The sequence below is a fragment of the Lissotriton vulgaris genome, chromosome 1_1 (assembly GCF_964263255.1).
Source record: "Lissotriton vulgaris chromosome 1_1, aLisVul1.2, whole genome shotgun sequence".
NCBI classification, from domain to species: domain Eukaryota; kingdom Metazoa; phylum Chordata; class Amphibia; order Caudata; family Salamandridae; genus Lissotriton; species Lissotriton vulgaris.
Genome location: NC_141685.1, coordinates 1,754,005,318 through 1,754,030,297, shown reverse-complemented (window position 1 = coordinate 1,754,030,297; position 24,980 = coordinate 1,754,005,318). Strand labels below are relative to the sequence as shown.

Here is a 24,980-nt window from a genome sequence, read left to right as displayed (position 1 = left end):
TCTGCCTCTGCATCCCTCGAGAGAGGAAGAGAGGCTCCACCGTCTGGACCCAAAACGTGCGCTCTCATTTTATTTGGATCGCACACGCCAGTTCCGGGCGGATGACCAACTCTTTGTTGGTTACGTGGGCGCTAAGAAGGGGAAAGCGGTGCAAAAGCGGACCATCTCGCGGTGGATCATCTTGTGTATCCAGGCGTGTTACTCCTTGGCTAAGAAGGAACCCCCTGTGGGGCTGAGGGCTCATTCCACTCGAGCCACAGCGACTACAACTGCCTTGGACCGAGGTGTGCCCTTGCAGGACATTTGCCAGGCGGCTACGTGGGCCTCACTGCACACATTTGCACGACATTATTGCCTGGACAGTCAAGTCCGGAGGGATGGCTTCTTTGGCCGTTCCATCCTCCAGGACTTTCTGGTGTGATTATTGGTTCGCAGACCCACCACCGGGTTTGGTATTGCTGGGGTATCTATTCTAAGGTAAGGAATCTATCACTAACTAATGTCTCTTACAGATATATTGTTACACAAGTAGTAACTTGTGCATCTGAAAGAATCACTAACGTGTCTCTTTCAGATGCACAAGTTACTACTTGTGTAACGATATATCTGTAAGAGACATTAGTTAGTGATAGATTCCTTACCGACCCACTCATCCTCCCCTTTATGCGAACCGATATCTAGGGTTAAGGTCATCCCCTTTCAGAATCGTTTTTGGCCACCATAGGTGTGGCAGGGTATACTCAGACATGAGTCCCTTTCTCACTGCACCATCAGGATTCAAGCAAGCCGGGCCGAAGACGGCTGAAATGCCAGAAACCGGTCCCCCGGTAGCTTGTCTCCTTTCTGGTGAAGAATTGGCTTGGTAGTTTAGTCTGCCCTGTTCCCATGATGCACTGGGTCAGGGACAGACTGATTTGCATATAGCCAGGTTCTGAGCTGGGATGGTGCAGTGAGATAAATAACAGTGATGGATCAAGCCCTGATCTTTGGACTGGGTAAGAGTGGTCTGCTTAATTCAGACACTTCTGTTCATCACCACCCCCTTTTCTGAATCGTTTTTGGCCACCATAGGTGTGGCAGGGTATACTCAGACATGAGTCCCTTTCTCACTGCACCATCAGGATTCAAGCAAGCCGGGCCGAAGACGGCTGAAATGCCAGAAACCGGTCCCCGGTAGCTTGTCTCCTTTCTGGTGAAGAATTGGCTTGGTAGTTTAGTCTGCCCTGTTCCCATGATACACTGGGCCAGGGACAGACTGATTTGCATATAGCCAGGTTCTGAGCTGGGATGGTGCAGTGAGATAAATAATGGTGATGGATCAAGCCCTGATCTTTTGACTGGGTACGAGTGTTCTGTTTAATTCAGATGCTCTGTCCGTCACCACCCCCTTTTCTGAATCATCTAGGGTTAAGGTCATCCCCTTTCAGAGCCCTAGTTTCATGGCACCAGTGTTGGTTTTTGGCATTTCTCTGGGTTTCTGGCGCGGAAAAGCTGTGTCTAAGAACTGACGTCCGCACGCGGAGGCGGCGTCTAAGTACTCCGACGACGTCATCACGGCACCCACAATGCCGACGACGGATGCGGAGCGACGCGCAAGGGTACTGCTACGCAAATGTTTCCGGATCCAGTCTGACGCCTGGGGATATTCTAAGGTAAGGAATCTATCACTAACTAATGTCTCTTACAGATATATCGTTCCACAAGTAGTAACTTGTGCGTTAATCCTGTAAACCAAAGTTAAAAAGATAATTCAAAACTTAGTCCTAGCAGTGTGAGAGCTTCAGAACGTAGATGAAAGGGGTGTTGGGTTGGCGGAAGGTGCTAATAAGGGAACAAATCAGCATATGAATTTTTAGAAGTTTTAGAAGAAACTATTTAGACTAAATCAATATGATCTCAAATAAGCATTAATTTTACACAGTAAAGTCTAGAGAAAATACCTATCTGGGTGACCGTCTCACATTCATTCCCAGTGATAGTTGACCACACAACCCTCACATTTAGTGTCCAGACCTTAAGGACATATCCAGAGTAGGAAACAATAGGGGGGGGGGGGGTGATATTCTGTGCACGCTAGATACTAAATCAGTAAAATTGATGATATGGGGAAACTAATAGACTTACATGTTGCACCGATCTCCCACACACGGAGGATCTGAGCTCCAGGGGGCCCCCTCAGGCACTGTGTTCCAGTGGCGGCTGAGAGCTTGGGGTGTGGCTATGAGTTCTTGACTGCGTCAGGACCGTGGGGCCCCCTCCATGCACTCTCGAGTTTTGTTACACCACTGCTCCCACATCATTGCTGAAAGTCTCAATCGGGGTGGAAAAGAACAGCACAATGCTTCGCTGTCTGCCACACTCAGGCCTTATTTAGTTATTGCAACCAAGATAAAATAGTTTGAGTTGGCCAGCACCAGAAAGTAGGTGTATTGGGTTAGCCTAAAGTAAAATATTACTAACATTTCATTGATGCTGTCTAGAAGCCAAACAGGCTTAAGTTGCAGAAAAAACCTGAATGTAATGAGTCAAATACGAAATGCTTTATTTTGTCAGTAGTTTGAATAATGCATGAAAACAAGACTTGTTAAAGTGTCCAGAAAGCACAATGAGGTTTGTGATCATTTCTGTTGGTGAACAGACTTTACTCCTTGAATTTGATATTCATCTCGCCAGGTATTTAAAACCCCTAATCAACCAATTATTCATTTTTTCTTAGCAAACAGACATGTTATATGCTTTGCCACTTTCCTTTGAAACAGCTAATCAAAACATAATTTGTTTATCGTGGTTAAAACAAAACTACAGCATATTTTCATCACATTCTTCATTACAATCAACAGGTAAAAACAGATTTTAAAAAACAAAATACAAATTACCTAAGATGCAGATACGTGAATTCACAGTTAACGTGCAACATGCAAACACTTCAGAGTTGTGTGCCTTTCTAAATATTTTCTTCTCATCACGGCAGATGTTTGTCTAGCTCACAGGAATTTGAAAAGTGTAACATTCAAAAGTTCAAGATTACTAAGGGCCATATGTAGCAAGCAAAATTGCCTTCGCAATCGCCGAAATTTGCAGAATTTCGGCGTTTGCGATCGCAATTTTGCCAAATGGTATGTATGAAGGCAAATCTGCGTGCAAAATAAGGAATCGCAAAAATTAAAAAGTGCAATTTGGCCTTAAGGAATCGCAAATTACCACCAACTTCAATTTGGTGGTAATTTGCGATTTCTTTGAAAAATGCACTTTTTAGCATTTTTCAAAGTGCAATGTGAAGCACATACATGCCCTTAGGGCATGTATGTGAGTCACATGGGCACCCATGCTTATTTCAGGGGTGCAACAGGGTGTCATTTTGACACCCCTGCACCCTTGAAATAGCATTCTCAATTTGCGATTCGCTAATTGCTAATCTCAAATTGAGAATGTCTTCCCATTCATTCCTATGGGCCTCTAGGCCCATAGGAATGAATGGGGAGGTATTCCTTAATTACGAATCGCAATTTGAGATTCGCAATTAAGGAATATGTAGGATTCACAAAATGTATTGCAAATTCTACATACATAGCATTTAGCGATTCTCAATCGTAAATAAGGATGTTGATACATATGGCCCTTAGTGCCAATTCCAGTCAAATTTTTGATGCAAAGTGAAACTTTTCAAATGGCCTATTGTAGGCAGTGTCTATGTTTGCATTGTAGTTATATCTGTTTTATAAATACATTTTTTCATTATCTCCGATTTTGGCTTCTCTTTCCACTACTGAGTTTGTCATGCATTCTTATGACTGAATTGCTGACCTTTGTTGAACTTAAGGATCTGGGGTCTCACCTTAGCTACAGCAGTCGACTACAAGATCCTCATTATTCATCCACTTGAGAACATAGTTGCGAATGGTGATACACAACTTTGAAGGGAGCTCAGATTTTATTGTCTCATGATCCTCGAACATCCTGCTGCTGAATCTGGTTTACTGCTTTGTACCACGTTTTTAGGGCTCGCCTGCTGATGCGCTTCTGCGCATCGCTGGCGAAGCTCTAATGTGGCTTATTCAGTGTTTAATCACCACTGGCGATTCCACTGGCGATTTCTTTAAGTGCATGTGCTTTTTAGGTCATTGCGCAAGCGCAAGCCCTAAAAAGCGCGTGCACAATGCCACCAGCCGCCTGCCTGCCTGCCTCGCATTACCACATCAAAGGCAGCCCAGCCTCCCTCCCACAGCTTCTCTAATTATTCACGGCCGGCCAGCCGGCCGGCCGTACTTTACATCACGCCTGTTAGACCATGAAGTTCCGTCCTGTGTGATTTTATAATAAACTGATCTGTAAACTTCGTTACATAAACAGCTACGCAAACCGTAGTTCCTTCAGCAGTATGTCGTTTAATGAAAATGCTGTTACTTCACATAACGAGTGCGGCTGAAATCCACGTGCACGGACACTAAACATATTTGTATTACAAATAAATCGATCACAGTGAATAGTGAATCAAGGCTTCCAAAAATATCAGCAACGCTTCTATACAGGAAGTGCTCAAGGCTCGCAGAAGGTTCCCAGGGGCACTATACGACCAATGAGGTGCACTACCTGTCTCCGCCCGCACACAGTGTTGTTCAGTGCCGGCTGGTACATTGTTTTCGGGACACTATAATACAACCGAGGGGTCTGCTCCCGCTCCTCGCTGCACCGCAATAAAAGCTCTGTGTGATGGCTGCTCAGCCACGGGGGGGGCCCTTTCTCTCCTATTCGAGCATACAGTTAGTAAAGTCGGGTAGCTTGTCAGCATCAAGAGAGACGTATTGGAAGACTTTGCTTGCCAGCATCTTCCTGGGCTATCATTAACTCTTGCCGGGAACCACTGATTTAAGCATTTCTCTTTTCCTGACATGATGCTCACCATACAGTATCAGTATTTTGTTTTATACTGCGTGACATTTTAATCATCGGTGTGCTTCTTATTGGATTCTTCAGGATTGCAGGGTGCACTTATGTGGCTAATAGAGGTACCTTTAAAACGCCAGAGGGACACCTAGTAACAACCTGTGATACTGCACCCTTTCCCTGCTTTGTGTATTTTCTATTTTTGCTTAGGCTAGTACTGGGAGTCCGAGACTCCCTTGTGTCAGGCACAGTAGAACACCCCGTCCATATTACTTTAGTGCCAAGAGACTGCAACAGAAGAAGAAAAGGACTAATGCCTAAACGTGCAGCCCTAGAAAAGGGAGCATAAATGGAGAGCCTGTTTTGTTTTTGCTTGGCGGGAACCACTGCGGTAAACGATTCTTTTCCCGACACAATCCTCATCAAACTATAAGAATTCCGTTTTCATAATGCGTGGCCCATGTGTGGCAGAAAGCAGATCAAAACGCTGAACTCCAGCCTCCAGTGAGCTAATGCACGGATAAGTTACATTATTTCGCATTTGAGGAGGATCACCATTTTTTTTTATACTCATCAGCATTCTTTTGATTGGATTCTTCAGGATTGCAGGGTGCAGTACCTTATGTGGCTAATACAGGTCTAGAGAAACACCTAGCAACAGCCTGTAGTACCACACCCTATCCCCGCTTTGTGGATTTTCTTTTATTGCTTTCGCTACGGCTTGAAGTCTGCCACTCCCTTGTGTCCAGCACACTAGAACGGTTAGAAAACTATACAACCACTCTTTTCAGAATTTTCCTTTTTTTGCTGTAGCATGCATTTTCTAAATGATCCCCCCCACTGCAAAAAATAAACAAGCTCCACCGAGGCACCCACATACACAGCTCCACCGAGGCACCTACCACACAGCTCCACTGATGCACCCACCACACAGCTCCACCTATGCACCCACCACACAGCTCCACCGAGGCACCCCCACACAGCTCTACAGATGCACCCACCACACAGCTCCACCCACACAGCTCCACCGATGCACACAGCTCCACCGATGCACACAGCTCCACCGATGCACCAACCACACAGCTCCACCGATGCACCAACCACACAGCTCCACCGATGCACCAACCACACAGCTCCACCGATGCACCCACCACACAGCCCCACCGATGCTCCCACCACACAGCTCCACCGATGCTCCAACTAAGCTCCACCAATGCACCCACCACACAGCTCCACCAATGGCACCCACTAAGCTCCACCGATGCACTCACCACACAGCTTCACCGATGTACCCACCACACAGCTACACCCATGCAGCCACATCACAGCTCCACCGACACAGCTCCACCGATGCACCCACAACCCAGCTCCACCAATGCACCCACCACACAGCTCCACCGATGCACCCACCACACAGCTCCACCTACACAGCTCCACCAATGCACCCACCACACCGCTCCATTGATGCACCCACCACACAGCTCCACACATGCAGCCACCACACAGCTCCACCGACACAGCTCCCCCGATGCACCCACCAATGCACCCACCACACAGCTCCACCGATGCACCCACCACACAGCTCCACCTACACAGCTCCACTGATGCACCCACCACACAGCTCCACCGATGCACCCACCACATAGCTCCACCGATGCACCCACCACACAGCTCCACCGATGCACCCACCACACAGCTCCACTGATGCACCCACCACTCAGCTCCACCGATGCACCCACCACACAGCTCCACCAATGCAGCCACAGATGCAGCCACCACACAGCTCCACAGATGCAGCCACCACACAGCTCCACAGATGCACCCACCACACAGCTCCACCGATGCACCCACCACACATCTCCACCGATGCACCCAGCTCCACCAATGCACCCACCACACAGCTCCACCTATGCACCCACTACACAGCTCCACCGATGCACCCACCACACAGCTCCACCGATGCACCCAGCTCCACCAATGCACCCACCACACAGCTCTGCCGAGGCACCCACCACACAGCTCCACAGATGCACCCACCACACAGCTCCACAGATGCACCCACCACACAGCTCCACAGATGCACCCACCGCACAGCTCCACAGATGCACCCACCGCACAGCTCCACAGATGCACCCACCGCACAGCTCCACCGATGCACCCACCGCACAGCTCCACCGATGCACCCACCGCACAGCTCCACCGATTCACCCACCACACAGCTCCACCGATGCACCCAGCTCCACCAATGCACCCACCACACAGCTCCACCGATGCACCCACTACACAGCTCCACCGATGCACCCACCACACAGCTCCACCGATGCACCCAGCTCCACCAATGCACCCACCACACAGCGCAACCATAGCATCACTCAGCGCAACCACAGCATCATTCAGCGCAACCACAGCATCATTCAGCGCAACCACAGCATCACTCAGCGCAACCACAGCATCACTCAGCGCAACCACAGCATCACTCAGCGCAACCACAGCATCACTCAGCGCAACCACAGCATCACTCAGCCCAACTACAGCATCACTCAGCCCAACCACAGCATCACTCAGCCCAACCACAGCATCACTGGTTCAAATGTGTTCTTTCAATGTTTCAAGCTGTTTTCAAGCTTTCATGCTTTATTACAAATCACAAAAAGATGTTAAATATTTCACTTCTGTTCTTGGATTTTCGTCACAATATAAAACACTGTACATAATCTTGACAAAAGTTATTTACAAAAGTTTAAGCTATTGCCATTACAAATTAAATAACTTATTTAAGTATTAATTATTTAAAAAAATTAAAAGCCATTGTTATTTGTAATATCAATACATCTAAGTCACGTAAATACAAAACATGTTGCATTACAAATGCTATAGGTGTTTGCGAAAGTTATAACTATTGGCATTGTAAATGACAAAGCTAAAAATTTAGCTAGTTTAAAAAATAACACATAAATAAAAAAAATTCATTTATAAGACCAATAGCTCAAACTTTCCTAATGCGAGCCCTATTGCATTTCCAATGCTTGTTTTAGGTCTCTCCTTAGCGACGCAGCGCATGCGCTGCTCGCCTTGGAGAGACCTATAGTCGCCCCTTTCTCTGCCTATGGGAGACAGGCGTTGGCACGCACGGACAGGAGATGTGCACTCAGTACGTGTGCACATCTCCTGTCCGCGCGTGCCAACGCTTTGTCTCCCTTCAGCAGAGAAACCGGCGGCACAGCGCGCGCATTGCGTACTTTCACTTTCCCTCCCCACAGATGGCTCAGCGTTCACATTTATACAGCTTCGACCTTCCAGCCGCCTCCCTTGCGCTGCACCTCCACGGTATGCTCCAGAGAGCTAGTGACTTCAGAATTTGGAAATATCGTTGTCTTTTGCCGGTTCTCAACATGTGGGGTCCCATGCCACCCGCTGGTTGATCCAGAAACTGCTTTTAAGATTGGAGCTTTACTCACTGAAACTGCACGTGCATTTGGCATGCGGGCAAGCCCCTATTTTTAGGTCAAAGCCTGCCAGACTGCAGCTGTCTAGTTGTGAAAGACTAACCTGAGACGTCATTTCCCCCGCTCTCTTTTCTCATTTCTTCCAGCACATTTTTCTAAACATTATAAACATGTTGTTTTCCACAACTCTGTCCTTTGTGACACTCTTACGCATGCTTTCACATTTATACAGCTTCGACCTTTCTGCCGCCTCCCTTGCGCTGCACCTCCACGTTATGCTCTCTTGTTTGTTCGCCTCCACTCTCTTTCATGTTCTAGACTCCCTTTGCTTCCCTCCCTGCACCCTCTGTTGCAGAGTCCCTCCCGCTCCCTCAGTTTTTGAACAACTTTATTGTGCATTTATGAATAAAGAAAAATGACACACATTACAGTTCCGCCTTGATGATCATTAAATACAATAACAGGAAGGACTCACCCCCCTCAGAATGTAAAAGTTAGCCTTGGCGAGACCTATAGTCGCCGCTTTCTCTGCCGAAGGGAGACAGAAGGTGGCACGCGTAACCAGGAGATGTGCCCTCTGTACGCCTTCACATCTCCTATGCGCGCATGCCTACTCCTGTCTCCCTTCGGCAGAGAAACCGGCGGAACAGCGCACGCATCTCATACTTACACTTTCCCTTCCCCCGTAGGCTCAGCATTGACTGTGCTCTTTCTGCATTCAGTCAATGACAGGCCTGTCTGGGTTGCCTGTTTGGCTGTAAGATAGCAGACTGAGTTTATGTTCCGGCTGCAGCGATCGGGTTGCGAAGTAGGACACGCTGGCCGGCATTCACTTGGAAACTAAGATACTCCATATATACTTGTAAGCACCTTTATATAAACCGCCTAAAAATAGAAGCTATGTATAGAAGACACCATGACTATGGAGAAAACCAGCCTGCTCTAATAGTTGAAGAGAATACAATGACTTGACCCGGTGAAAAGATTCTGTATGACCTTTCCGCATCTTCCTTAGGGAAAGCGATATTGAAAGACGCATAACTTAGGAAAACCGGAATAAGTACAGGATATAACCATAGAAACCCTTTCTGCATCAATATATATACTCTTTTTAACGTCCCCTGGATATTTGGTTTGTTTATCTGGAAGAGGTCCTGAAGAAGGTGGCCTTGAGCCGCCGAAACACGCGTCGACCAAGTGCGGGGTCTCATACGAAGTCTTGAGACCTGTATATTGGCAGGGTGTCTCTGCCATACATGATTCAGTCTCCTTGTTTCAGATGGTGTGGTGATGTATGTGGTTGGGTTGTGAATGTGTGAGAATGCTTTGATAGATTGTTTTTTACCAGGGGCGCAATAAACTGTTTGTACTGTATAAGGAAATATATTTTTTGTATATAATCATGTATTGTATGTATTTTACTATGTCTTTTTTCTCCTTTTTGCTTTATTTGAATCCAAAAATGTCTGTTAAAAAAAACTTTAAAAAAAAAAAAGTAATTTTCTACTTGTGATTAAATAAGAGAAGAGATTCCTATATAAAAAAGAAATGATAATTTAGAGAAAATTAAATAAACTTTATACTTCTTGAAGGAAATGAAATACATTGTTGTGAATTTGTCATCAATATTTCATGTTAAAATAGAGATATATCTACATTAGAGTTGTGTGGCCATTGAGGGAAATCTGTTCTGTTTAGTGTGACATTTCATTCCCCTCCTTTCCCTGGCCTGATTGAGTCTTGAGGGGGTCCCATCACATCTGCTACCGGCTGCAGCGATCTCCATGCCCTGACGGTCACAGGGTTCGCCTCCTCTTCGGCAGGTAGAGAGTAAGTGAGCGCTGTGTGCAGCAGCGCACTAAGGCTGATCTGCTCCGAGCGCCTGGAAAAAGTGGCGTGTGGAATCGGTTCTGGTGAGAAAAGGGTCAGACCGAAGTAACCAAGGCGAGAAATGATGCACAGCGGCCAGAACAGGTGCTGCCATCTCCGATAACTCAGTCAGGACTCATAACTCTCCGAACTCCACACACTGCCCTCCATGCCGCTTTCTCACACTGCCCAGCGGTGCTAACACTGCCAGTGGGTGCAAACTTGCCTTGTGTCAGAACTTCCCATGAGTGCTTGCTCCTCGCACTGTCCTCTCATCATCATTCCACTGCCTCAGACTGTCCACCCTACCCGTGCCATTTTACACTGCTCACGGATGCCAGCTCTCCAACCTTTCCACCTGTGCCACCTCCCTAAACTACCTGCAGGTGCTAATTTACACTTCCCACCATTGTAAGCTCCTCAAAATATTCACTTGTGCTAGCTGTTCTTTCCAAGGTCTACCGGCTCACTTTCTTACAGCGCCCACCAGTGCCATAGGGGCGATCTCCTTACATCAACACTGCCACCTGTAACAGCTCCCCAAAATGCTCAGGAGTGTCCTTTTTGCACACACTTGTCTGCACCTACTCTTACAGCCCAGCCGTTGGTGCCTCTCCCTACTCCCCATTTGGTATCAAGGCTTCCCTCTTCATCGGCGCCAGCCTTGCCAGTTTCACATACATCATAATGCCAGCTACTCGCCACCCAATAGTGAAAGCCACACTGGTCACCGGTGCAAGAACTGCTCCCTGTTCTCTAGTGCCACCTTCCTATCTTACTCTGACTACAGAGTCCAGCATCCTGCCTTTCGCAGGTTTACAACTTGGAAGAGTTGTAAATCCTCACTGCTGTTATCCCAGTTTAGCGGTATACTTTTTTTTATCATTTCGAAACAATAAAAAAGATGAGTGGCCCCTGCTGGACGTGATGGGAGAGCCTTCCGGTTTCACATAACTTTGCAGCGTGCATTAACCTACTGTGCTATCTTACCAACAATCACATTTATTTATTTCTTATAACATCAAAAAGTAGTGAGTCCACAGAAGCACTACATTCTTAAGAGAAATTAATCCCAATAGAAACTCGTAGGGGATAAAAATACAGAATACATAAATAATACATGATACAAAGAACATAAAATCCTCCCTCCCCACAACCCAAGAAGCTATTATTAAATTAGTCCATTATCGAGGTCACTCCAAACAGCAAATGCAATTAACTGCGCATGTCAAGTGCTATAAGGAACTATTAAAATGGTCCCTGGTTATAGTTTTAACAAGCATTTGCAATGCAATAGGTCTGGCATTTACGATGCAATAGGTCTCGCATTTACAAGAGTTTGAGCTATTGGCATTGTAAATGACAATTCCTTTAAATTATGTGTTGACTTTTAATAAAATATAAATAAAAGGCATTGTCATTTACAATGCCAATAGCTTAAACTCTCACAAAAGCGAGACCTATTGCATTGCAAATGCTTGTTAATGCTGTTATTGTGCTAGTAGTACTGGCTTACCAATATGATGCCATACAGCAGTACTTTTTTTTGCAAGAGATGTTCCCTTCTTTCTGCCTTTGTGTTTACACATGGACTTCATCCAATGATAATTATTCTAGCTCAATGTTTAACTTGCAAGAAAAAAAAGATTGATCACTTATGTTTTCGAGCAAACAAATGAAGAGGGAAAGAAAAATAATTAAGGTAAAGAAAATAGTAAAGGTACATATCTCATGAAAATCAAAGGAATGGTCAAGATACCTTGCCGTTTGCATACTGTTTGGAGAGTAAGCAATATTAGTCCATGTCTGGAGGCCACTGTGAACTAGGGGAAAAGCAAGGGTAAGCAAAGTAAGATGAGTCTTGTGAGTCGATGTAGTTTCCTTCTTTACTGTTCTAGCCTTGCTCCCTACTACATAGACTCTTACTAATCTATTCCTCCTGTTTGCAGACAAGTAATATACTTATTAAACTTTAATTTAGGACATTGATATAATTCCATATGCATCAATATTTGCTGTATCCAGTAAATAACGATACCAAGGGTTGTAGTATTCACCACATGGTATTTTCCAGTTTCGCACATCAAATGGTAATAATGTGATACCGCATGATTCTCCCTTCTGATGCCCTCTGCCCCAAGGACTCCATACGAAAACCTAACATCTAGGCTCTTGTTGTGGTGTTCATAATGCTTCATTAGACTTCATATGCAAATGTTGCAATATGTTTAGTAGCTCCGGGCTCATAATGCCTGTTGTTGTACACAAGGATTTGGGTGGATGTCAGTTCCTTTCAGGACTGTTGTGCTTTTTCAAAGATTAATCCACTCTTTGGGGTACACAAACTATGTTTTTATTATTACTAAATAAAGGGAAACTTAGACCTATACCTATTTTCAGGTATCTGGGACCTTTCTAGTGGGTATGTCTGAGAAATCTTTTTATTTGGGAAAGTGGTTTTATTAGTAAACATCCTTTACTTGGTTAAAGCTTTTAAGGTTTTAGGTCTTCTGGCTCATTATGAGGGCAGGTGTTTTTTAGGGGCGATCACATAAGCAACTATTATTAGTATTTAAAAGATTTGTGGCTGGAATTTCTTTTTACCATTTTGTTTTAACGGTTTCCATACGTAGTCCTGTTTTTGTTTTGTTTTCTCAAGAGAAAGTTTGTCAGGCAATTCTGTTTAATCTAATTTGTTGAACTTTAACATTTTACAGGGCGAAGATGAAGCTATGTTTGTTGAGTACAGGAAACAACTGAAATTGCTGTTGGACAGAGTGGCTCAGGTCACCCCAGAGCTGTTGTTGACTTCGGTTCAGAGAGTATTTAACACTACAGTTCAGTAAGTCAGGAGTTTTGCTTTTTTTAGTTTTTTGGGGGGTACGCTGATCTTTTCTTTGATGCATTGTATATGCTAGGAGCAAACCGTGAGAACAGTGGGAATTCATTATTGTTTTGCACTCCTAACCATGTTTCTCTATAGGATTCTAATTTGTTTAATGTAAGCATTCTTCAGTATGTTCATAGAAAGAAACAAAGAAATATATTTATGCTATTGTTCCTTTCTTGTATATGTTCTTTGGTGTATGTACATATCTTGGTGTGTCAATATATCATATGAACGGGACTAAGTCCTTGTTCTATTGACAGCGTGTAAGTATGTTGTGTTGGTTGTGTGAACCAATAATGATGTGTCTGTGTTTTAATTGTGGCTGATATGGAAATATGAGGGTGGACAATGCTAGTGGTGGTATAGCACCATTTAATTTACCTCACATTTGAGGAAGGGGAGTCGGAGGCCTCCCTCACCTGCAAGGAGAAATTTGCTTTAACACAGTGTCACCCTTAGGCAATCTGGGTGTGTGTCAGCATATAAAACGCACAGAATGACCGAAAGGCTTCTTCGCCAAAAATCTGATCACTCTCAGTTCAGTGGTTTCAGCATAAGCACAGATAAAAATCTCATATAAGTGATCCCATTTTAAGAGTGTGAAAAATAATTTTGTGAACACTCCCCCATTATTACCTTTAAACGTTTGACAAATCTACACCAAATATGTTACTTTGTGAGATGTCCTTTTGTACATTTTCCTCTAGATTTGAAGAAGAATAAGTGTTGTTACTTATTAGTGTAATTATTATGAAGTCATAAACATTGCATTTGGTGTGTGAGTTAGCATGGCTGTTGTGACCTGGATCACAGACGTCCGGTGCCATACTGGGGCCGCCAACCCAGCCTCAGGATTCCTTAACTTTGCGCAAAATCGGCACATGTTTTATTATAATTGCAGAAGATCTCTTTGAGGTCCCCCACCTGAACCAGAGGGTCAGGTGATGCTCCTCCAATCATCTTATGCCTCCTTGGTTAATATTTTTCAGGAAATGGGGACCAATTCCTTGAATCCTGAGTAGGAGTTGCAACATTTTTCTTCAAGATGCGATTAGCGGATATGGAAACTTTGGGTCTGCGGACCTGGGTTTGGATTGGCACCTGAAATGGATGGCTGGAAAAAAAAGCTCACTCATACAATCAAGATAAAGTATTTGGTTTAATTTGGATTCACAAATGGTCTGCAAACCTAAGTTTGTGGACTGGTTTCAGAGCAACATTCCAGAACCTGATTAATAGGTCACATGAATTTGAACCCTCTCAAGACACTTTTTCAATGTTAATTTATCAGTAACTACTGAACTGATTGACATTAAACCAAGCACGAAACACTAATTTAAAAAATATCAAATTTTATGTCAAGTTTGGTGTAATTCCATTCAGCAGCTTTCTGTGTAGTACAGAGCAAATGTGTCTATTAGAGTTAAAATGGTGAAATATGTATTTTCTTGACACCTGCTCCTCTTTTTATGTCCTCCTATACCCAGTGAAAACAATCATGTTGTTTTGAGATAATTTATAGTGCTTGTCCGGAAATACGCAAAAAGGCACTGTGGTCGTCCTTGGCCATCTTTGACCCTTTATCCAACAACACATCATTTTCAAAACCTTGCACAATGTTCATCAAACTCTTTTTACTACAAGACTACTACTTAATATTTAAACATCTGTTAAAACGTCATCCCTCTAGAAACTTGTGCTCCACTAAGCATCTGCTCATTCAGGCTACCTGATACTGTAAAAACATCACTTGGCACCAGTCTTTCTCTGTATGTGTCCAAAGCTCTTCTCAAGGACCTCCAGGTGTGCTCTGAGAATTTCTGCTTTATACAAAGCTCTGCAAACATTTTTCTTTTGTTAATCCATTGTTAATCATCCAATACTAGCTTTAAGGCTGCCTTTATTATTTAGTGCCAGGAGACCTGGTGATGGTGTGCTTCACAAATTATATTAACGTAAAATAACATTGAGGCAAAGAGCGCAATGTATGGTGCTGCTCTGCCGTAAAAATAGCTGGTGTGTCACGATAAAGAAAACACCAGCCTCCTATAGGCAGTAGAAAAGAGAGGCTTCACCCGTCACTCAGCTTATAGTGTGAGAATTCGCACTCTGGAATCTAATAGCACTCACACTTGTCTTTTTACTAGGTGTAGTGAAAAATAGTTTCTGCTGAAAGCAGCCACAGTGCTCATGGGAAATGCTATGTCAAAATAAAACTTGGATTAAAGGCTCAGCGGACCCCAATTCTTCTGGTCACTGTTGCTCAGCCTGAGGCCTTATCTACAGGATATTACTCCGTACTATGATTGAAAAAGGCATGCTAGAGTGCTGTATCTTAGCATGGTTGCAAGCTCTGATTCAAGAGTATGCTTGAAATAGGGTGCAATATAAATTATGTCGATGGGCTAGGCGTTACTGTCTGGATGAATATAAGGAAACATGATTAGAATTTTTTTTTTTTTTTAAAAACCTTTATTGTAGCATTCAATAAAAATACAAGCATGGGCCTACAACCGCAGGGGCCGGCCGCTAAACAAAATTAAGACCTCCTATATCACAGTACGACACAGCTCATCAGCCGACAACCCTGAGGTCCGGCAGCGACTCAGGATAAAACTTGTATTAGAATGCACAACTAAGTACCAGGATAAGACAGAGGTTCCATTTTATATTATTTAAGAAAGGATCAAGTGCCATACATTCAAACGGAAGAATACGGGGGACAGGACAAGAGACAGGATATGCACATAATAACCGCTATAATGGAACATTGGCGCGAAGCATATGGATCGGTGCAAACAACAAAACGATATACATTCAATGTTGAGCGCCAGTTCTCAGGGCCTGCCCACCCGAGAATCAGGATATCATAAAAGCATAAGCACTAAATATACACGATAAGAATCCGAATGATTTGTCCGCTATACTGATCCTTTAAGGAATAGAAAGGGGAGGAAGAAAAAGGCCGTAGAAATAAAAAAAGGCAAAATAAAAAAACCCTTTCCTGCCCTCCACCCTGCACCCCTGCAAATGGCTACAGCCTAACCCCACTAGCAGCGTGCCTGTCGCCCCTAATAACTAAAACCCTAAAAGTAGGAAAAAAAATGGAGGAGGGCTTATCCGTTTGGGCTCCCAGCCCCTTTAGTTCCCCCGCCAGAAACCGACACCCCCTATCACTAAAAGACCAAGGTATGACAACACTTATAGAAGAAATTAAGGGGCACCGTGATACACCACCCAGCCTCTTAGATCAAACAGTTGCAAGTTGAACACCCTTAAAAGCCACTCCAACCCGTCCCGACCTGGTTGATCTTAACCATGGCCCTTCGGAACCAGCACACGAACCCCCCCCAGCGAGACCCAAAGGCACACAAAGGAGTAATAAAGGAAAAGGGAGTCATCAAGAATCAATCTCCTAGGCAGTGAGTCCGCAAAATCTTCAGACGCAGGAGAACTCTCCCTCCCAAATGGAAAGTCCCAATGTATCTTGCCCAGGAGTCGTAAAGTCACCAAGTAAGGAGAGGACGACCACAAAATGAATGGAAAGTCACGAACAAAAGTTTCCGGGAGGGGAACGACTTTCGGTACCTCCAAAGTCGATAGTGGTGGAAGGTTCGGCAATACACTGACAACCTCGGGAACACCGTCCTCCAGGGCACCATCCGATGGTTTCAATACTTGCTTCTTCACGGGGTTCTCGCACGGAGTCAAAATGGCCGCGGTTTGAATGACTGCAGATTGCTGTTCTAACAGAGAGGCTGGTCCGGTTCCACCAGGAGCATCTCAGATAGGCGCGTGTCCAATTTGCTCAATAAGACATCCACATGTGAATGGAACGCCCACATTTCTGCCAGTATTAACCTCAGCGATGGCTCAAGCACCGTTCGCTCCATAGTCTCACGCCCGACACCAATCACAATCACCTCCCCGGGTGAGTCTGGCATCCTCGGGGGGGGGGACAAACAGGATCCCGAACGTGCAGATGCAGAGGGTGACCAGTCTTTATTTGCAGCCACAGTCAACCTGGTAAGGCCGCAGGCCAGAGACCCCGACTGACCGAACTCCGTCGGGCCCAGTACCGGGTCCGCGGGATGGGGACCCCCACCCGCAGCCAACAGCAAGCAGAATCACTCCTCCATCGATGCTGAGCAAAAGAAACGATCGCCGCCAAATTCGGGCTTAAACAAAGCCTCCACTCCGATTGACCGGACCCAGCCTGGGTCTCACGGACGATGTTGTTGCACTGCAGCCCGGCTGTGAAAATACTTTAGGCCCCGGCTTCATCGCTGGAGTAGGCCACAATCTTCAACTCGATGGAACTTCGTCAAACCAGCCGATAAAAGTTTCCGGATTTCACCATCGGAGTGCGGAAAAGTTCATGCACACAGAGGCTAGGCGTAAAATCAGGATAATGTGCAGGATATTGTGGCGGGATACGGAGGTCGTCGGAGCCGGGAGCCTAAGCAGCCATCTTGTTTGCTGACGTAGCTCCTTCCCTTCATGATTAGAAAATGTATTGTAATTCCGTTTTAGGTGTTTTCAAATTTGTGGAAAAAAATTAGCAGTTCTGAAATGTAGGGACTGTTTATTACAGTGTCTTTTATTTTGGTTAAAAACTAGCTGGATCGTGGTCAGTCAACTATATGGGTGAAAGGAGTTCATTCTGAGAGGAGGAGGTAGCGGGCTGCTCAGGTTATGCAGGCATCACAAAGGTGTTAGTAAGTTCACAAATTCCTGTTTGCTGTTGGCGCTAAAATCTATCATATTGTGGAGACCCCTGCTCAACTGTGAAAAATTAGGGTCAATTTGAAAAATGTATAGAATGGTTTATCGAGCATGGTAACATTAAATGCCTACAATTGTCATGTAACTTTTAGAATGGGGAACAAGGGAAGGTGGGAGTACAGAGACTGAATTTGAGGTTCATCTTCAATGATAATGTCAAAGTAAGTCTTCAGAGTGACACATTGTAGAGCATTGTGTGTGCTGTTGATGATCAAATGGAGAGGTGTACCCAACGGAGAAGGGGAAGTGGTGACTGCACTTAATACTTCATTAATGTGACTTGAATACCGTTTCCAGTTCTGCAGGTATTCTCTCCAAAGCAACGAAAATGTTGATTCTCAGAGGTTTCACTGCATAGTGAATCGTGATTTTTATTAAAGACTAGGAGACTAGCATTATGCATTAAATCTTTATTTCCCACTTCCAAGCAACACCTTTAAAGAATCTCAAATAGAACAGTAACAACCTAGCAATAGAATAGAACCCCACAACGAACTCAAGCCTCCTGTCAGCCATCTTCTTCCTTTTTTGTGCAGATGCTTTCCATAAAATCTTCTTCTTTAGCCGTTAAATCCAAACTTGAACTTTATTTCCCTGTAAGAAATGAAAAAAATATCCCCAAAACATCCTCATCTTTGGTGACTAACACTTTCTCAACTTATACTTAAAATGCTATGTCTATATCTCTCTACCCCTGGGTGTGTAGGAGGGATAAAGCTAGCTTCCTTGTCTTTAATAACATCACGATTCTCTATGAAGTGAAACCTCTGAGAATTGCCATTAATGGCAAGACAGGAGACTAGCATTATGCGTGTTCAAAGCTTTATAACACTTTGTTTGAAACATGTTATACTGGTTTGAAATAAAATTTCTAAACACTTCAGCATTGTTCCAATCAGCCACCTTCAAGATTTCTTCCAATCTACCTCCAAACATATATGCCTCGCTAACCATCGCACCTCTAACAGAATGAGGTTTAAACTGAGGTACCTTCACTCCAGTCTCTTTCATGACTGACTTGACCCATCTTGCTATCGTAGCAGCTGTGACACCACAATATGGTTTCACATGAGAAATCAGTAACTGGTCTGTTCAATGACTTGTATTCTCACTCACTCTATACTCCTATTCTTGCAAACAGTGCACAACATATCATTTTGGATTACCATCATATCTAGGATAGGACATTGACTCCAACGTTGTTTGATTTCGTTTCCAAATTGAAAAAAAAAACATTTCTGGTTGATAAAAACGTCTGCTTACTTTCAAGGCCATGACATCAAAAACTCTATTAATAGAAATCAAACATAATTAAGTGTTTTAATTCCAAGTCTGCTCCTTTAAACCAAGATATCTATTACCTGACCATCCCTAAAACAATGTGAAATTTAAATTGACATCCCTTACTGAATCACATCTCGCCACAGGTGGTCTGTTTAAACGAATCCCATTCATAACTCTACAGATCAGAGGACTTCTGGAATTAGAAATGCCATTCACTAAAGAATGAATGACCTGCAGCAACTGCAGATCTGTAACAATTCACAGTTCAGTATGAAAAACCAATTTCAAGCAAATCTGCCAAATATTTTGCAACCATTACCTCCTCAGCTTCCACAGGATCCAAATCCCTTGCCAGACACCACCGTAACTAGGCACTCCATACACTTCTATATTGTTTGCTTGTCCCTGAAGCCCAAGACGCAATTCTGAAGCTGTTTCCGAAAGATCGATGAATCTTCCTGATATTCTCCATACTAGAAGGTCGAGGAATTCGCCTCTACCAACGGATGTTGTGCTCTGCACCTTTCAGCAACTCCCTGCAACACCTTCTCAAATATGGAACCCCTACCGTCATCTCCATTACCGTTGGGAGCCAAGCTTGAGTCATTCAAAACGGAGTTACCAACTGACATCTTTGCCTTCTCACTTGTACACACACTCTTTGTATCATTGGAAAATGAAGGAATGCATAACCCCTCATCGACTAATCCTGGGTAAACTCATCTACTGCCAGAGCCGCCGGATCCGGTCTCCAACTGAAATAACTCCCTAACTGATGTGTCCACCTGGATTCAGATAGTTCTGCCTGCAAGTGCCCCAAGCACTTCTGTATCCTCATTAAATAACCTTCGTCTAACTTTCAATTGCTCAAATCTACAAAATTCCTGGAATTCTAATCTGCTATCCAGTTCTATTTTCCTGGTAAATACTGGGCCCTCAACTCAACCTTGTGCTCCAAGCAGAATTCCAACATTTAATTTGTTAAATCTGCCAACCTACTGGACCTGCTGTCCCCTAATCTATTTATATATGGAACTGCTGTAATATTGTCCATCTTTAACAAAACTGAAGCTTGCTGGGACTGAGATCTGAAACTTTGCAACACAAACATTCCTGCCTTCATCTCCAAACAATTTGTTTTATTTCCATTTGTTCAAACTCGATACACCAGCCGTCTCCTGAGCTGAACACCTGACCCTCATCCTAAATTGCCCGCTTCCGTCTTTAATTCACAAATCTAGTTGTATTCTAAAAATAGCTCATCCATTCCAAGTTTCTAAATTCTCTATCCACGGTTCCAATGTTTTCAGACACTGCAAGGCCCTGTAATAAAGTGGCCCTGGGAACACTGCTTGATCCGAAGAGAAGACACCGAGACTATGTTTCTCAACTTGACCAAGTCTCTCCTCATGACATCCTAACTTCTTTCCTTATCTTCAGAATGTTCTTTTCTGGCAATACGGTGTCTACAACAAAACACAGAAACTTTAGACTCTGCGAGGGCTTCAAAATCGACTTCTCCTGATCTATGACAAACCCTAGGGATTCTAAAAGTTCCTTTACCATGCACATCTGAGTCATCACAATAGTTGAACACTCATTCATTAACAAAAGGTCATCAAGATAAAACTATCGGACGGACTCCCCTGTCTCTTAAATTTCCTATAACAGCCCTCATAACCTCTTTAAAGTATCCAGGGGCTGAGGACAAACCAAATGGAAGACACTGGGATTGAAATAACTACCCTCGCCAACTGAACTGTAAATATGGTTTACTGTGCTCCGCAATCACAATGGTGAAATAAGCATCCTTCAGATCCATGTTTATCAACCAATCTTTTTCTAACAACACATCTCTGAGAAGATGAATCTGCTCCATTTTGAAGTGTCTGTAAGTCACAAAAAAATGTAATTCTCTTCAATGTATCACCTGGCAACATCCTTTATCTTTCTTCTCTACTACAAACATTGTGCTTACAAAGCCTGCTTCCTCGTTATTTACTTCCTTTATTGCACCTTTCTCAATATATAGAACCTTTCTCGCAACCCACTACTTTCTGTAACTGATCGTTGAAGCAAAGCTTTTTTCGTTCCCGAGCTTGCAATGGGTTTGCACTGAACTGTATTTGATATCCCGTAACCTTGGCTACATCCCACACATTGTTTATGATATGCTTCCATCCCGCCATGGGGAATCTCAACCTTCCTCCTACCTTTAAGTGAATAAAACCAGAAATACTGTTCGTACTCACCTGTGCCCAAGGGAGATGACTGTCTACCCCTTGTCCTTGTTCTGGTCGCTCTCTCTCGATGAGGGTAAAAACACCTACTGTACAAACCTTAGACCCCTCTTTATACCCCTCTCCTTGCATATTAGACTTGACAAAACTATGGCTGAGAGGTTGCCCTCCCAGCCCATAATCTATTTGGCCTGAGCAGACCTTGCACATTGAATAATGCTCCTTATCTTGAGCCATGAATGTGTGCTCATATTTTCCAAATGCCTTGACTATTTCTTCTCCAAACAGTAACTCATGTGCCTCCTCACTTTGCTTCTTTCTGGCTGACTCGCCTAACTTCAGGTTAATTCGAAGGAGTACAGCCTTTCAACTCACAGTAATCAACCAAGCATTAGCATTGCAAAGCAAATTGTTCGCTGGCACCAGCCTCTTAGCAAATGTATGTCCGAGTCTGTACCTTTAACATATGCTTCCTCCACCATATCAAACATCCTCGCCAGATGACCTAATACATCCAGCAATTTATCCTCACATTGCTTAAGTGAGCGTTCCAAACCTTTGCGAGAATCTGTTCCCTATTTATAAAGGTACGTAATTATCTTAGGGTCGACATTTCTGACACAGGACGAGAACCTTCTGCCCTCATAAGACTGCATTCCTTCTTCTCTAATGGCTACCTTATCCATTTTTTAATGTAATCAGCCACATAATCTAGTCACCACCAGTCTGATCCTTGTGAATGCCTAATCTCCGTTGGGTCAAATCATTTTTGCCCCAAAGGGTCTACAATAGACCTCTTATTAGTTTGCCTACCCAAGGTGCTTCCACAAAATTCTTCATCCGAGGAATCCTTGTAGTCCAGGTCCAAGATGTACTCATCTACTTGCACATCCTACACAGGATTAGCCTCCCCATCTATAATGTTGCTTCGAACGCAAACTCTGTGTGAGCCGCTTGGGACACCTTTCTCTTCATGTGGATCTACCACGTTTCCTCTTTTTTTAGCATTACTCCCAGACCTCTAAAAATGTCCTCTCCTTCTGAAATTGAAAAATGCTCATCCTCTTCCAGCTCATCCTCTTCCTTCTGAAATTGAAAAATGCTCATCCTCTTCCTCAATGGGTCCTTTTTTCCTCTCTTTTAACACTATCCTCACTGACTCCTGTACAAACTGACTGTTTTTTAACACCGTGATCACTGACTCTGACTAGACCCACTATCCACCTGCTCAGTCATGTTGCAACTAACTGCCTGTACCAAAAATAATTCAAACCTAAATCCTATTTAAGGATCTCAGTAATAACTATTCCTAAGTAAACAAGTACTGTTATCTAAAGAAAACCTTTCAATCTGTACAAACCTAATCACTCTTTGATGAATCCCAACAAAACTCTATCAAATACTGATAAACACATCACTTTCCTCACTCCTACTCGTAGCCCTGACTGGAAAAACGCTGTAGTGACAGTTGCCAGCAGACATTGCTAAGCTGCGAAACCCAACCGCAATTTCCATTAGAAACCCCTCCAAATGTTTTCATTTATGAAAAAACATGGTCAGATTAATTTAAAACTTGAATTCGTAAAACATTGTGGACAAAATGCTCTTTTCTCAAAACTGGCTTAGTTTTCATGTTTATTTAATTTCTTTTAAGCAAAACTGGTCTTTTCAAATACAGCGCTCACGGAAATCCTCTTCTAAACCCCTGTGTGCAAGCAGAATACTCCAATTCCCATAGTAAATGCTGTCCCACGTGGTGCTTGCCCTTAACAATGATGGCTGCCCGCTCCAACCATACGCTGAAGCTTCTACAGCCAAAATTCGCCCTTACCGATCCACATACAAATACGTAAGGTGTCACTTGTTTTAGTAATAGCAACTACCTAAAAATGTTACTATATTATAAATATTAAACCATGCAAAGCTTTTTGAGCAACAAAAATACCAATCATTACTGAACACCCATAATTTTCTTAAGACATATAAAAAACGATATATCCACAGAAATAAATCCATTCATTGGATTTTCATTTACACACAACAAACATAATAATACATTCCCTTAAAAACTTAATATACAAATAGTAAAATCTCAATTATTAACGTATACTTAACTGCTCAGTAGCCATAAACAAAACAGGAAGGAGGTGGCTGACAGGAGGCTTATATTGGACTGTGGAGTTGTTGGTGTTCTATTTGAGATTCTTTAAAGATGTTGTTTGGAAGTGGCAAATAAAGGTTTAATGCATAATGCCATAAAGTCAGCAAATTCCAGTTGAGAGACTGACTGAAACAATGCTGTGTAGTATGAAACACGAGGTGAAGTTTCCAATCAAAACTTATGAAAGTGAAGGCAGAGGGCATGCTGGGGATATAAATTGCTTACGAAAATACAATAAGAGAAACACATTATTTGAACTGGGGTAGTCTTGGCATTGTGAAACTGGAGGAGTAGTAAAGTTAAAGCATATTTATTTGCATAAATCTTAATGATCATGTTAAACACTCTTCCAGCAGAGGCGCCAGACAAATACGGTCAAGTGTTCAAATTCAGTAGATAGACATGTCAGCCCTAATTCTGACATTTCATGGGTAAACTGAAGACAGAGCAAAGTCTGAGGTGTCAAGAATGGGCTATAAGGTTAGCAGGCTGTAGGTGCATGATGACATCCGATAGTTCATGTGCACATGTGACCTTTTATTGTACCAATTGAGGCGACAACAAGGGAGTGAGGACATTAGTTCTGAGAGACAATCAATCCCCAGAAAGTTGTGATAGTGTTCCAGGCAAAGCCAGCTATTAATGTCCTAAAACGTCCACCCACATTGTACCTTCTTCACCTCACCACCTATGTCCCTTTAACGTACTAGGTAAAAAAGGAAGTTATCTGGTCCTCCAACAGCACGCACTTGAGATAAAGAATAATTTAAATATATGTATGTACATTTTGTAATAGAGAACCTAGACAAAAGGCAGAGAAGTGTTGTCTTTTTGCTTCATAAAATGTAAATAAATTGGGGTTCTTTCTTCGCCTAAAGAAATGTGTTTTTTTTGTGTTTTTTTTTAGAAATTGCCAATCTAAGCCATTCATGGAAGTAGAAGTAGCGATACGGTTGCTGTACATGCTTGGTGAAGCCCTCCCAGTTGCCCACGGAGCTCATTTCAGTGGAGACATTGCCAAAGCCAGTGCCCTACAGGATATGATGAGAACTGTACGTAACAAACGCATCCTGCTGCTATTGCAGTGTTTAAAATCTTCTCGTGGTGAAAGCTGATCTGCACAACTTGTTCCAAGACTGAATTATAGCGGATATTAATTTGTTTATTTTTCTTTAGGACATACGAGAATAAGATATCAGACAGTAAAATGCCATATACAAGAATATATGTTTCATTTTTTTAATCAGGCGACCAATATACACTTGCAGTATACTTATCAGACATAATATGGATGTCCTTCAGTGAGATGAACCTCAAATTTTGAGCTCTATATAAAGTCTCAAGAGAACGCGTTTCGTAAAATGTTTCGACCACTAATCATGGCTGCTCACTTTGTTCATGATGTTTTAACTTCTTCATTT

At 43.4% G+C, this 24,980-nt stretch overlaps 1 protein-coding gene across 1 annotated transcript in view; it reads left to right on the top strand.

The window, feature by feature from the left end:
• Window positions 1-24,980, top strand: part of XPOT (exportin for tRNA) — a 566,463-nt gene that overhangs the window by 261,399 nt on the left and 280,084 nt on the right. The window contains exons 12-13 of the mRNA XM_086919056.1: window positions 12,917-13,041; window positions 24,467-24,611. Coding sequence (XP_086775182.1) covers window positions 12,917-13,041; window positions 24,467-24,611 — 270 coding nt within the window. The remainder of the gene's footprint in view (window positions 1-12,916; window positions 13,042-24,466; window positions 24,612-24,980) is intronic.